The 13,098-nt window shown below is 33.9% G+C and overlaps 1 protein-coding gene across 1 annotated transcript in view; it reads right to left on the bottom strand.

The window, feature by feature from the left end:
* Positions 1-1,392: 1,392 nt before the first annotated feature.
* LOC145279945 (very-long-chain (3R)-3-hydroxyacyl-CoA dehydratase 2-like) overlaps positions 1,393-13,098 on the bottom strand; it is a 91,173-nt gene continuing 79,467 nt past the window's right edge. The window contains exons 5-7 of the mRNA XM_080131543.1: positions 11,882-11,921; positions 4,773-4,911; positions 1,393-1,757 (exon numbers count right to left, since the gene is read on the bottom strand). Coding sequence (XP_079987669.1) covers positions 1,657-1,757; positions 4,773-4,911; positions 11,882-11,921 — 280 coding nt within the window. The 3' untranslated portion in view covers positions 1,393-1,656. The remainder of the gene's footprint in view (positions 1,758-4,772; positions 4,912-11,881; positions 11,922-13,098) is intronic.

The raw sequence follows: 13,098 nt of genomic DNA, 5'->3' as shown, positions 1-13,098 counted from the left end.
TAACAGCCAAATTTCTGGCTGACACCCGTCACATCGATTTTCCCAAATCTCAGTACCCGGTATTTCAAATTTCGAGTCTATAGACTAAAAATTGACAGAGTTATTGCATAGGGAAATGTACACAGACAGACAGACACACAGACAGACAGACACGTTCACTTTTATAGATATATATATATATATATATATATATATATATAACAAGATAATCTGAGGTTATTGTTTTCTAGAGGTAAAGTAACTAATGAAGTTTAACACGGTTAATACAAGAGTGCTCAATACCGAAGTAGAGTAGGGTATACACTTTATTTGTTTTTACATAAGCCGTAATATGTTGCTACACAGTAATGAGCATGTTTCGCTCAGCCAGTAACTTGAGACCTCTTCAGGCGATACTGCTTATGCGAAAGCAAAGTTTGCAATTTTTGCTTTTGTATAAGCTGTATCACCTGAAGAGGTTTTGAGTTACTAGTAACTAGCTGACTGAAACATGCTCATTACTGTGTAGCAACCTATTACTGCTTACGTAAAAACAAAATGTGTGTGTGTATATATATATATATATATATACACACACACACATACACAGAAAAATGGAACAGTATCTATTCTTAAAAGAGCCTTCAGATATAAATTTAAATAATAACAGAATCAAGCATTAGCTCCAAGAGGAGTTAGCTCCCTTGATTTCTTAAAACTTACTGAAGCAAAATAAATAAAAAAAAAAATAAAAATGACTGAACTTATTATAAGCAAATGATAAGGTTGATGCTCAGGAAAAGCAACCTTTTGTTAGATTTGTTCACCCAGGTGTGAAACAAAGTAGGACTGTCTATGGATAGAAAAGTTGCAGAAGGCGTACAAAAGATATATAAAAACTCATGCGAACAACTAATGTTCAGTTTTTCTTACCCGACAGTCAAGAGAACAAATCTCAAAAAATGTACCACAGTTTAATCTTCGCTTGTAATTTGATGAAGGAAGATGAACTTGATAAAGCACATGAAAAATATATACCAATTTATAGAAGTGTCACAGAAGGCTATCACAAGGAGGTGGAAATATGCCAGTGTTAATGAAAACAAAAGCTAAGTGATTTTTCCTTTCTTTGGATATTTCATTTCGATTTTGCCTTCATTTTCAACTCCGGCATATTTCCATTTCTTGCATTATGATAGTCCTCTTTGACCTCTCTGTATACAGATTATATATTACACACAGTGCTTCAAGCAAACTACATCACTTTATTATATATATGTTTATATTTCTAATACTGAGTTTCAGGGATCGTTATTCCACACAAAGCAGAGAGCAGCTATTTAACAAAGAAACATTTTCATGAAAGAAAACAAAACAAAAATCAAGAAAAATAAATATTCTAAAACAAATCCATACCATTTCGAAAAAAAATTTTTTTTTTTTTTTTTAAGATGTTTTTTAAATTTTATTCTACATTTTTTTGATTAACAAAAAAAAAAAAAATTTTTTTTTTTTAAATTCTATTTTTATTTGCTTTTTTTAATAAGCTGAGGTTTGAGAAATAAGAATTGTAAGAATGAAGTTTTGTATTTCTTGCTTTTTAAGACAAAGAAATGAGATGAAGAAGAGGTGGTGGTGAGAGAGAGGCGAAGGTGGGCGGGGAGAAAATCAGTAAATTTAGGTTTGCTTCTTCTTTGCCATTTCTGCAACCTTCTTTGACATCATGCGGAGTGCTTTATCTCTCTGCGTCAACATACGAGAGAACAACTGGGGGAAAACTGGAAAAAAAAAAAAAATGTTCCAATTAATTTCAGATCATTAAGCAGAATGATTATCAATATGTACATTATTTTTTCAGATACAATTATACTTGAAGCATCCCAAATTATAAACAATCAAAATAGACTTGTTGGCTCAACACCATGACTTTTTTTTTTTTTTTTTTACTTCCGATTAATTTATAAAACAAAACATGTACAGATTTCTTTTTTAAAATAAAACTTTTTCTTTTTTATAACAAAACGTTTTATTTTGTAAACTTAAATTTATAAAAATAAATTTTTAATAAAAAGGTGACAAGCTTTTTAATTTTATTTCATAACATTTTTGAACTATTGTCCTCGTCATTGTTAACATTTCTATTAGAACAAAATTAAAACTTATTTTAACTCATTCTTCAATGCTTCCAGTTTTGTTTACAACTGTTTAATATTTGCCTTATTTCGACTTCTTGTTTACAAGGACCTGTGCTAAAATAGATATCAGTTCTAAGAGAGTTTTCTGGAGGTTGAAGGTTCAATCTTCAGTATAAGCAATGCTAAAAATAGTTTCAGAGCACTTAAGGTTTCTACGTGGCTGACGGAATAAGAGCAAGGTTGAAAAAAAGGGTTCCATTCAGAATTACATACAGATTCCCAGGTTAAACAAGATGCACCTGAATAAGGTCAGAGAGTTACATCAGTCGAAACATTGTGAGAATAACATTTAAGGTAAAAAGAGTATTTGAATAATCCAAAATATCAATCTTCATCTAAAATAATTCTCAAGTATCAAAAATATACACCAGAGATCGTTAGATTTCATTAATATAAAAATTTTAAATCCTATCTTTAATAAAGGTTGTTGTTTTTTTTTGTTAATATAATTTTTGTTACATCTATTCTTTTATACGTTTGCACTACTAAAACTGTTGCTATTAACTTGCTTATGACTATTTATGACTCGTTGGTCAGACCAGTGACCATTACCAAACAGAGCTGAGAGGATGAAGATAAAATGCCAAAGCAACTTATGTACGATACGAAAAGAAACTGGAATCTTAAGGTCTCCATCATTCAACTAAGTATAGGAGCAACCGAACTTATGATAAAGAATTTCAGAAACTACCTGTCGAATATACCCGATGATCCAAGTGCAAGAGAAATTCAGGGTGAGTCATGGGAAACAGATGTTTTTAAGGAAAACAAAACTGCGAATATTTCAACAAAAATCTTATAATGTACATAAAAACATTTACTAAACTACCTTCTTCACTCCCTATCCTTTACTCAAGGAGAGCAAGGAACGTTCTAAAAACATCCATTTCCCTAACCCGACTCACCCTGTATAAACAATTGCACTCAAAAAAACGGTTAGAATTTTGAAAAGCTCTCTCTCAGTTGGAGTGACTGAAATAGCGGGTGAATGTCTGGCATCCCTATAAAAAATAAATGATTAGAAAAATTAAAATATGAGAGAAATAAGGCCATAGAGTCATGAGCACCCTTGTTATACTGATATTTACTTCCTTCCCACCACAGGAAGATATGACACAAGGTCATAAGGTGGGAAGAATCAAGCCAGCTTCCCTAAAAAAAAAAAAAAAAAAAGGAGCACTCTAGTCTATTACAAATTGCTTGGTGTCTCAGGCAGTAAGCAATAAACTTACTCCACCCCAAAGAGGGAAGACAAGGCCTGGGAGGGTGGACCACCTAGGACTACTCCAGACTAATAACAAAACCTGACAGATAAAAGATCACCAAAATGGCCCAGTTCCTGGCAGATGGATCCTTGAGTGGTATATAGTAGCCTCAAAGCAACCGCTGCTGCACCTTTTCATGCTCATAAATGCACCACATTAAATTTGGCCTTGTGTCACATCAAGCACACTGACAAAAAAAAAAAATCAGTTGTTGGATGTTTGTTGTTTCTTTTAAAGGAGTTTCTCCAATAGGTTGCAACTTTGCCGTCAAGAACTTAAACGACATAGATGATATTACACAACTTGGTGAAACACTTCTTTTCACTAAAAGAACTGCTTTTCCCAGGCTCTACCTATCTATAATGTCTTGTGATCATACCAAAGATTGACCAGTGCTTTTTGTCTGTTTTTTGACCTGAAACCTGCCCGGGTTGGTTAGACTTGCTAGAGTATGATCCTTTGCCAGTATAGACTTCAGGGTCATAGAACATCCAAACTTCCCCACTATAAGGTGGCAGTACATTGGTGAATTTGAACCTTTTAAAATTCCACGAGTTGAAGTTGTGCTTTCTAACTCCACAACTCAGATATCAAGACATTATTTTATTTTTATCTCACTCTAATTTACAAAACACAGAATAAAAATAAAACACAGATTGAAAACTTGGGTGTGCCAAGTTTGAATCCAGTTTGTCCAATAAAACTCACTTTTGATCAAATCCACATTTGACCTTGTGCATAACCTCCTAGAAAGGAGGTAAATAAAATTTAAATATTTGAGCACATATTGTACTATGAAACAAAGAAGGAAAAAAAAATTAGAAAATTAAAAAATTATATAGAATAAGCAAATGGGAAGAAAGTTAAACGGGAACAAAGGGAAACAGGATTGGGGAAGAGAAACAGGAAAAAGAGAAGAAAGGGAGAAAAAGAAAAAAGAGTAAAAGAGGAGAAGAAAGGGTAAAAGAGGAGAAGAAAGGGTAAAAGAGGAGAAGAAAGGGTAAAAGAGGAGAAGAAAGGGTAAAAGAGGAGAAGAAAGAGGAGAAGAAAGGGTAAAAGAGGAGAAGAAAGAGGAGAAGAAAGGGTAAAAGAGAAGAAAGAGAAGAAGAAAGGGTAAAAGAGGAGAAGAAAGGGTAAAAGAGGAGAAGAAAGAGGAAAAGAGGAGAAGAAAGAGGAAAAGAGGAGAAGAAAGAGGAAAAGAGGAGAAGAAAGAGGAGAAGAAAGAGGAAAAGAGAAGAAAGAGGAAAAGAAAGGGTAAAAGAGGAGAAGAAAGAGGAGAAGAGGTAAAAGAGGAGAAAAGGAAGAAAAATAGAAAAAAAAGATAAAAACTTACTAGGTATGTAACTGATCATGACAATGATGAGTAAATAATAGAAATTGAAGGACGCATTCACACGATTTGGTAAGGTTAAATTTAAGATTCCTCTTTCTTTGATATACGGCATACTTTTATACATACAAAGCAATTCACCCTGAAAAGAAAAAAAAAAACAATGTTATTTTGCCACAACAATGATGACAAACATTCACTACAATCATTTAATTATAAAAATCAGATTTTCACAACGATGGATGGCTTAAATCTATATAAGAATGCAATAAAGTGATTTCATGTTTGTGCGTATGTTATCACTCTTCATCCTATTATAAAAAAATGGGATCATATAATCGCCGAAGATTTAATACAAAAAGTAACATTTTAAATTTCATCTGATGTTGTCATTAAGTTCATCATAGAGTTCATATGTTTTTTTCGAATTTTTGTAGAAATTTATTATTTTCCCCCTTTTTTTTTTTTTTTTTTTACAAAGGCATCACCACATTATCAAGGCCCAGAGGCCACTCAAGGATAAGGGTTAAAGAGTGTACAGTAGAAGTTGATCAATATAGTAATCATTAGTAATGAAAATTTGGTAAATTTAATAACTTATATGGAACGGCTCATCAAGAACTTATTTACTTTAGACTTGAACACAACCATATTGTAGTCAGCCGGAAAGCAGGAAAATGGAAGACAATTCCACAGGCGTGCAGTTCTAAGAAAGAAGCTTTGTTCATGGAATCTACGTTTAGGTTTAGGCACAGATAAAGAGTGGGGGAAATTATTGATAGTGTTTACAGCTAGACGAGTGTTTCTTGTGAAAGTTTGGCGAGGGGGGACCATAGATTGAAGCTCAGTTGAACACTTTCCATGAAAATAACGATACATCAGAGACAAACTCGCAACATCTCTTCTGTGAGATAGAGGTTGCAAGGAGGAGAAAAGGACATCTCCTATGAGGCTACGAAGTCTATTTTGAACTCTATCAAGGCAGGACAAGTCCTTTCTAGCAGCTCCTGCCCAGATGTGGCAACAGTATTCCATCCTTGGACGTACCTGGCTCTTATATAGATAGATATTCCCTGCGATTTTATTGTTAAAATTTTGGTGCTTGTGCATTATAAATGGATTTCTAAGAAAAAAAAATAAATAAATAAATAAACAAAAACAAGCCGCACGTGTGTGGTCCCCCTCTGGTGCTGCATGTGAGATGACGCCACAAAAAAAAAAATAGTGAAGAAATGATGAATGCGAGAAGTGTGAAGGACCAACGTTGCCTTCACATTTTCGCCAAGTTTCAGAAAAATCTAATGGGGTAAAAAGTGTCATTTTTTGCAATTTGGGGGCATTTGTGACCCCTTTTGAGCTCCTGGGAATGCCGAATCCCAGTGAAAATGGACAAACGGTGTAGTTTCACGCCTTAAGACATGTATATTTGAATTCAGCACCATGGAAAACCACTACATAGTCATACATATCAAGTTTCTGAGTAATACGAAAAAAGAACTCCAAAAAGCATTTGTTTTAGCCCTAAAAATCACAGGGACGAACCAGAATTTTTCCAGGGTCACCCATACTGGATTTACATTAAGAACAATGGCCTTCACATTTTAGCCAAGTTTCAGAAAAATCAAATAGATAGATCAAAAGTTATGGGGCAAAACATGTCATTTTTGGCCATTTGGGGCATTTTTTACCTCTTCTAGGCCCCTGAATTTTTGCAAAAACAGAGTTTTTTTTTTTTTTTTACTGTGCACATCTATTTAATGAAATACAATTTATGGCAAAATTTCAGGAAAAACTAGTGGACGGTTATCTGGCAATAGTCCGGACTTATGGATGCATGGATGCCACTGAAAGCATAGGTCCCTCTCCGATAAATCGGGGACCAATAATACATTGTAAGTAAAAATGCTACTGTTTACTTACTAATCATGTCAAAATTAGTAAAATTTGAAAAAAAAAAAAAAAAAATTGGGTAAAATAAATTTCTCAATCAAATGCAGTATTAGTTTCTTAAAATAAAAAATAAAGTTTGTTTAAAGGAAATAAGTCAATTTGTCATACAGAATTTTGTATCTCCCTTATATTCCGCAATTTCAACTTAGAAAATAGTAGATTGATTATATACGATAAAATATTTTATTTTTATAATTATTTTTCTTCTCGGAATTTGTGGAACTTTTACTAATTTCAATATGACATGTAAGGACATAGTAGTGTTTTTACTTAGAAAAGCATATTTTTTATTTTCAGAAATCAAATTATAATGCCCAATCAACAAAATTTTTGTTAAGTGTTGAGACATTATGTTAGACAAAGATGGCGGCAGTAAATCAAATCAGCGAAGAACCAATGCAGTCACAATTTCGAGTGTTGAGTAATTCTTAGTAACAAAGATGGCGGTAAAGAATCAATGCAGTCATGATTCAGTTGTTTGAAGGTAGAGGTTGACAGCGAACTGAATTGAATTCAAAATGCAATATTTTTTATAAAATTGGAGGCTTCTGATTGGTTGATTGTCCTAACTGATCGTCGAAATCATTGGGGTCATATCCTTATTAGAAATCAAAAAGATTTTAATCTTAATAATTAAACACTTTCAAATCAAGTGTGGAATAATCTTTTCTGTTTTCTACGCTCCTTTTTTCACAGAAGAAACAACACACCATTATCCTTCTCTACTCTATATCTCCAGATGTTCGATTGGATTTCAATCTTAGATTTATTATAAGGTTTTCACAGTAAAACAAAAACAAAAAAAAACTGATCTTCCTACCACTACTGCACAAAAAAAAAAGCAAAAAAAACCCTCCTTTCATTTCTACCTTTATGTGCTTAACATAAAACAATTCAAATGAACCATTTCATGCCCAAAACTTTCCCTTTTTGGAACACATTGTTACAAGATTGCTTCCCCGAAAACTATAAGATGGTAATCTACCTGGTACCTGGAGCAAAATTCACCCCAACTGGGTTGAGTTTGTTTCTTATGAATGAGGAAGTTTCTAGGAATTATTAAATTTACAAGCGGCCCCCAGGCGTGTATATTTCGGTCAGGAGAGATAATGACCTAAGTTTCTTGTAGGGAGGTGTCCCATCTGATACAGACTTGGTTCAGCATCTTTAAATTTTGATGATTTAACTCAAACCAGTGTTAGAACATGATTATGTTGGACATTGCTCAAGCCGTTCCCATGAGTCATCAAATTTTGTTCATTCTATTCATTGTACGATTCATAAAAATTCGCAATGTCCATTTTCAAGGACTTTTCAAACCCCTTTTCGAAGTCATCTCTAGACAAAATCCAAGTTTTTAAAACAAAATTTTAAACAATGGCATAATCAACCAAAAAACTTAGTAATTAACAGGAAAAGTCATTTTCAGTTATCTCTAAGTTTTGTGATAAAGGAACATAACTCTTGCACAACAATACCGGAAATAATATGATGCAATTTAAGAAGAATGTATTTATTTAGATTTTATTTTTAATTAGCGGAGAGTATCCGGCGTTGCCCGGGTGTTTGGAGGTGTGTGTGGTTTTGGGTAAATGAAAACTCCGGGGGGAAGGGGGGGGGCTAAAATAAAAAAAAATGTTTTGGTAGGTAAGCATGAGGATCGAACCCGAACCCGAACCTTTCAGGCAAAGTTGTAAATTAAAGTGTGAAAAAAAAAAAAATGTGACGGTTTTAACCATTGGGCCACCGCGAGATGCTAACGGAGAGACGTTTGAATTTATTTAATTACCTGGATTTGGCAGGTGCACGTTTTAATTATTTAATGAGGTCAACTTTTGACTGCGGAGTAGCATTTCATTTAGTGCGGGAATGCTTTTTTCTTTTTTTTTTCCCCCCAAGACGTTGGGGGTAGGGGGAAATATTATAGGAAAAGGCCTAACCTACATGCGGCGAGCGAAAACTGTTGAATATTTATCTTCCCGAAGTTGAGCTCCGTTGTTAAATCTGAGATATTACGATTTACATGTGATATAAAAAGTTTTAAAAAGTTGTTAGGCGACCGACCACGTCTCTGAAAAAAGCCTTTCTTGGACATACACAGAAAGCGAACATACATTTTCGCTTTTATATATATACTAGTGGGGGGTACCCGGCGATGCCCGGATGTCTTGAGGTAAATCAAAACTCCGGGGGGGGGGGGGGTTAAATAATAATAAAAAAATGTTTTGGTAGGTGAGTATGAGAATCGAACCCGTACCCTTGAGTTGGAAATTAATGTGTGAAAAAAAAAAAAACAAAAAAAAAACGTGCGATGTTACCATTGGGCCACCGCGACATACAGCGTAGACGTGTTTGAATTTATTTATCTAACTATAACTATAAAAACAGGCGTGCGTAATAAAAGTTAACTTTGCTGCTTCCATTTGACCTAATTAAGAAGGTCAAATAGAAGTCACGCAGCGTCTGAGTTTGTTTATCGAAATTTGACTGTTTCTTCCCCCAACAGATGTTGGGGAGGGGAAAGCAGCTCCCAATTGTCCAGATTGAATCTGATATACAAGATTGATCAAAGCTGATTGCTTCTGGACGTTTTTCCCGGCGCAATGCCGCGAACACGTCCGTTTGAGTTTAGTTTCACTTTATTTATACTAAAAAGCTCAATCAACACGCGAGAAGCCAAAATAGCAATAATTTTGTAAAAATCGACGTAATTAAATCTATACGCTACGCGCTTTCCTAATTCCTAGATATTATTATATAGGACCTATATACACAGTTTTAAGCGATAGTAACAACCCCGGGAGCGTGTGCGAGAAAAGCCTTTTGAAGACATACACGAAATGGTCACACACATTTTGCCTTATATATATAGACTAGCGAGGGGTACCCGGCGTTGCCCGGGTGTTTGTGGGGGTGTGTGGTGTTAAATAAAAAAGAAGCGGGGGGGGGGGGGGGTAGGATTGAAGCCGAACCCCTGAGGTGAAGTTTGAAAATAGAATCGGCCAGCCAGAAGTGAAAGATGTTTGAAAGTCGTCGAGCGTTACGACGACGACGATGACGATGTAAGCGAAGTAAGAAAAGAAAACAACGTTTTAATTAAGCGGGGGGGGGGGGAGTAAACACAAAAAAATAACGTAAGGCAAACAAACAAACGTTACGTGAAAAATGGCTTAAATAATACAAGGTTCAATATTTAAATTTAAAAAATCGAAAAAAAAAAAAATCTCACACCACGATTCGAACCCAAAACGTTTAGATAATGAACCAAGGCCTTAACTACCTGCGCTAAAGCGGCGTGTATAAAGTTTGTTCGGTTTATCAACTATTTAAAGTAAATCAGGTCATGACGTCACCTGACGCATGCGTTGTTGACCCTCCCCCCTGTCGAATCTGTCTAGACATCTCTCTCACTTCGTCTGCCTTACTCTAAAGACTGGAAAATGGCGTCTGGCTGTTTTTATTTTAAAAAAAAACTTCGATCGTTAATATTTTTTGTAAGCGCATTTTTTTTTTTTTACTTCACTTTTTTTTTTTTTTTTACTTTATTTTTCGTTTAACTATCGTATCTACCTATTTTGAATGTGGTAATAACTTTGGTAACGTTGCCATAGCGTAGAAGTTCATAGTTTAGCTTTAATTAAATTTTTTTTTACCGATAACAACATTTTAAAATTGTAAATTCAGAGGTTGCTGACGTCAAGATCACGTGACATGACTCAGCGGGTTTTAAATACAAGTTGACCCAAAATAAACGGCCGCATGTATACTTTATGTAGAAGAGTTGGCGGCCATATTTTTTGGAGCAGTTATAAATCGATTTAAAAATATGTAATGTTTAACATTAAAATGTCACTTTTTTGGGCCCCCCCCCCTACAGAAAATCGATCAGTTGACGCACTTCTGATGGTCACTTTGGGCCAATTTTTCGATATTTGTCGTCCGGAAGGTGGGGCTTTCATATGAGACCAAGTTTGTGAATTTTTGTTGTGTCTGTCGAAAGTTTTTAACAGACACACAAACATACATACATACACACACACAAACAAACATACACACATTTTCACTTTTATATATATAGACTAGCGGAGAGTATCCGGCGTTGCCCGGATGGAGGATACTGGCACAAGGACGAAGCAATGTTAAGAATGGCTTCCATGTCGTTAAAATAAAAAAAACGATAAAGAGAGAGAGATGGGTAATAAATTTTCCATGCTAACCATTAGGCCAAAGAGGATAGTGAATTCAATGAGTTGGTAATTAACTTTTGCCCGGGTGGAGGATATTGGCACAAGTTTTGTGATAAAGGGACATAACTCTTGTATCGACAATACCAGGAATAATAATATGATGCAATTTTCAGAAGAATATATTTATTTAGATTTTATTTTTAATATTTAAAAAATATTTTAATAGTATTTAATTTAGATTTTCTCTTTAATATTCTAACGCAGATTTTTACTGGACATCAAGAATATGATTTTCAAAGCCTTTTCAAGAAATATGGCCTTTTCAAAACATAATTCAAAATTCAAGGCCTTTTCAAGCCTGTGCAAACCCTCCATTATTTTCAATCTTCTCATAATATTCATCGTCATTCTCCATGGAAATAATAGACTCTTTCTGTTTTGTAGAAGATATGCTAAGTGGAAGTAAGGGAATGTAGAATCAGTACAGCCACAAGCATGAAAGTAGCCAAATTTTGTGAGCTGTTGACTCATGTCAGGAGCGTCATGTTGTATGACAGTGAATGCTGGGCAACGTGAAATCTGACTAAACCGAATGCATTAGGTTAAAGTATTTGCTGGAAACACCACAGTTACCTTAAGAAAAAGTAAATGAAAGGTCAGAGGAATGTAGAAAATATGAAATAAACCAAATAAATATTTTAAATATTGTACGAGTCGAAATAAAACCACTAGGATGATTACTCAACTTCGTCATTATATTCGGTTTACCATACGTTTTACGTGTTGATGTGTGTTGGACAAGTTTTAGAAATTTCCAAACCAATCTCTTTCTGGGCACGTCTTCATTTCTCCCTCAAGTCCATCTTTGTCACTTCTTTCCAAGAAACAATAAACAGAAAATTTAACACCCTCCCACACAACGACAGAAATTTTAGGCAAAAGAAAAGCTTCTATAAATAATGAAAGTATACTTACACAAACTCCAAGAGGATAGAGACCTACAAACAGGGAATATCTGCGAATAAAAACAATATTAGGTGTTTATATAGAATTGATAAATATAAATTACTTATGACAATTAAGTGTTGAGATGTTACCAAAGATTGAAAATTTAGTTCATCATTTGTTAAAGTTTACTGAAATTTTTTTCTTGAATGCATTGCATAAAATATGTGTTCTATAATCTTTCAAGTCCGTGTATCTATTTGTTTATTTTCTATTGTTTTTGTTAGTTTTAAAACTATTTTGTATCGCTATCCTAGAGTAAAGTTTATTATTTACTCTAGGATAGCGATACAAAATAGTTTTAAAACTAACAAAAAAAATAGAAAATAAACAAATAAATAAATTAAATAAACATGAATATACATAAACGATCACACATATGTATTTACACATATATATATTTATATATAAACAATAAAAAAAAAAAAAAACACTGTCCTAGTTTTAAAACAGATCCTTTGTCCGATAAATGCATGCCCATTGGCTGATAGGAAGGGCGCGGTGGATACTAGAAAGCTGATTGGCTAACTAAAATCTCAATAGAAGAGGAGCATATAAAAACGATAAACAACCACAGAATTCGCGCATAAGCCTGAAGAGTCCTAGAGTGGATAAAACGCTGAATATTCAGTGTAGCTTAATCGCCATATATATTTTATAAATTACTATATATATATATATATATATATATATATATATATATAAATGTAAGCTATACTCCTCCTCTATTGCATAGATCACTGTAGTTCTCCCATAACAGTTTTAATATTTTAACATTCTCCTTTCACACAAAATTATTTGGCTCCTAATGTAGCTATTGCTAGACGTCAGATCTATTATTTTACCTAGCATTTCCTTATCCTACACCCCTAATTTATGTATCATCCTTATTGAATAAACGAATAAATCTATATACATTAATAAATATTTTTATATTGTCGTTTTCTTTTTTTATTGATATTCTATAGAGGCCCCAAAGCAATTTGTTCTTAAAGAATTGATCTTATTCTTTTAACCCCCCCTCTCTCTTTCTCTGAGAGAGAGAGAGAGAGAGAGAGAGAGAGAGAGAGAGAATTAAATGAACCTGATAAAGACATAATCTTTAAGCAAAGCAAACCTATCAAGATAAAAGCTCTGCACGGTTAAGAGAAGCAATTCACATATAATAAAAGATAAGAAATAAAAGT

The sequence above is a fragment of the Euprymna scolopes genome, chromosome 7, assembly GCF_053919585.1.
Source record: "Euprymna scolopes isolate OS-2025 chromosome 7, ASM5391958v1, whole genome shotgun sequence".
Lineage (NCBI taxonomy): Eukaryota > Metazoa > Mollusca > Cephalopoda > Sepiida > Sepiolidae > Euprymna > Euprymna scolopes.
Note: the sequence above shows the minus strand (reverse complement) of the source record. Positions and strands in the feature narration are given on the sequence as shown.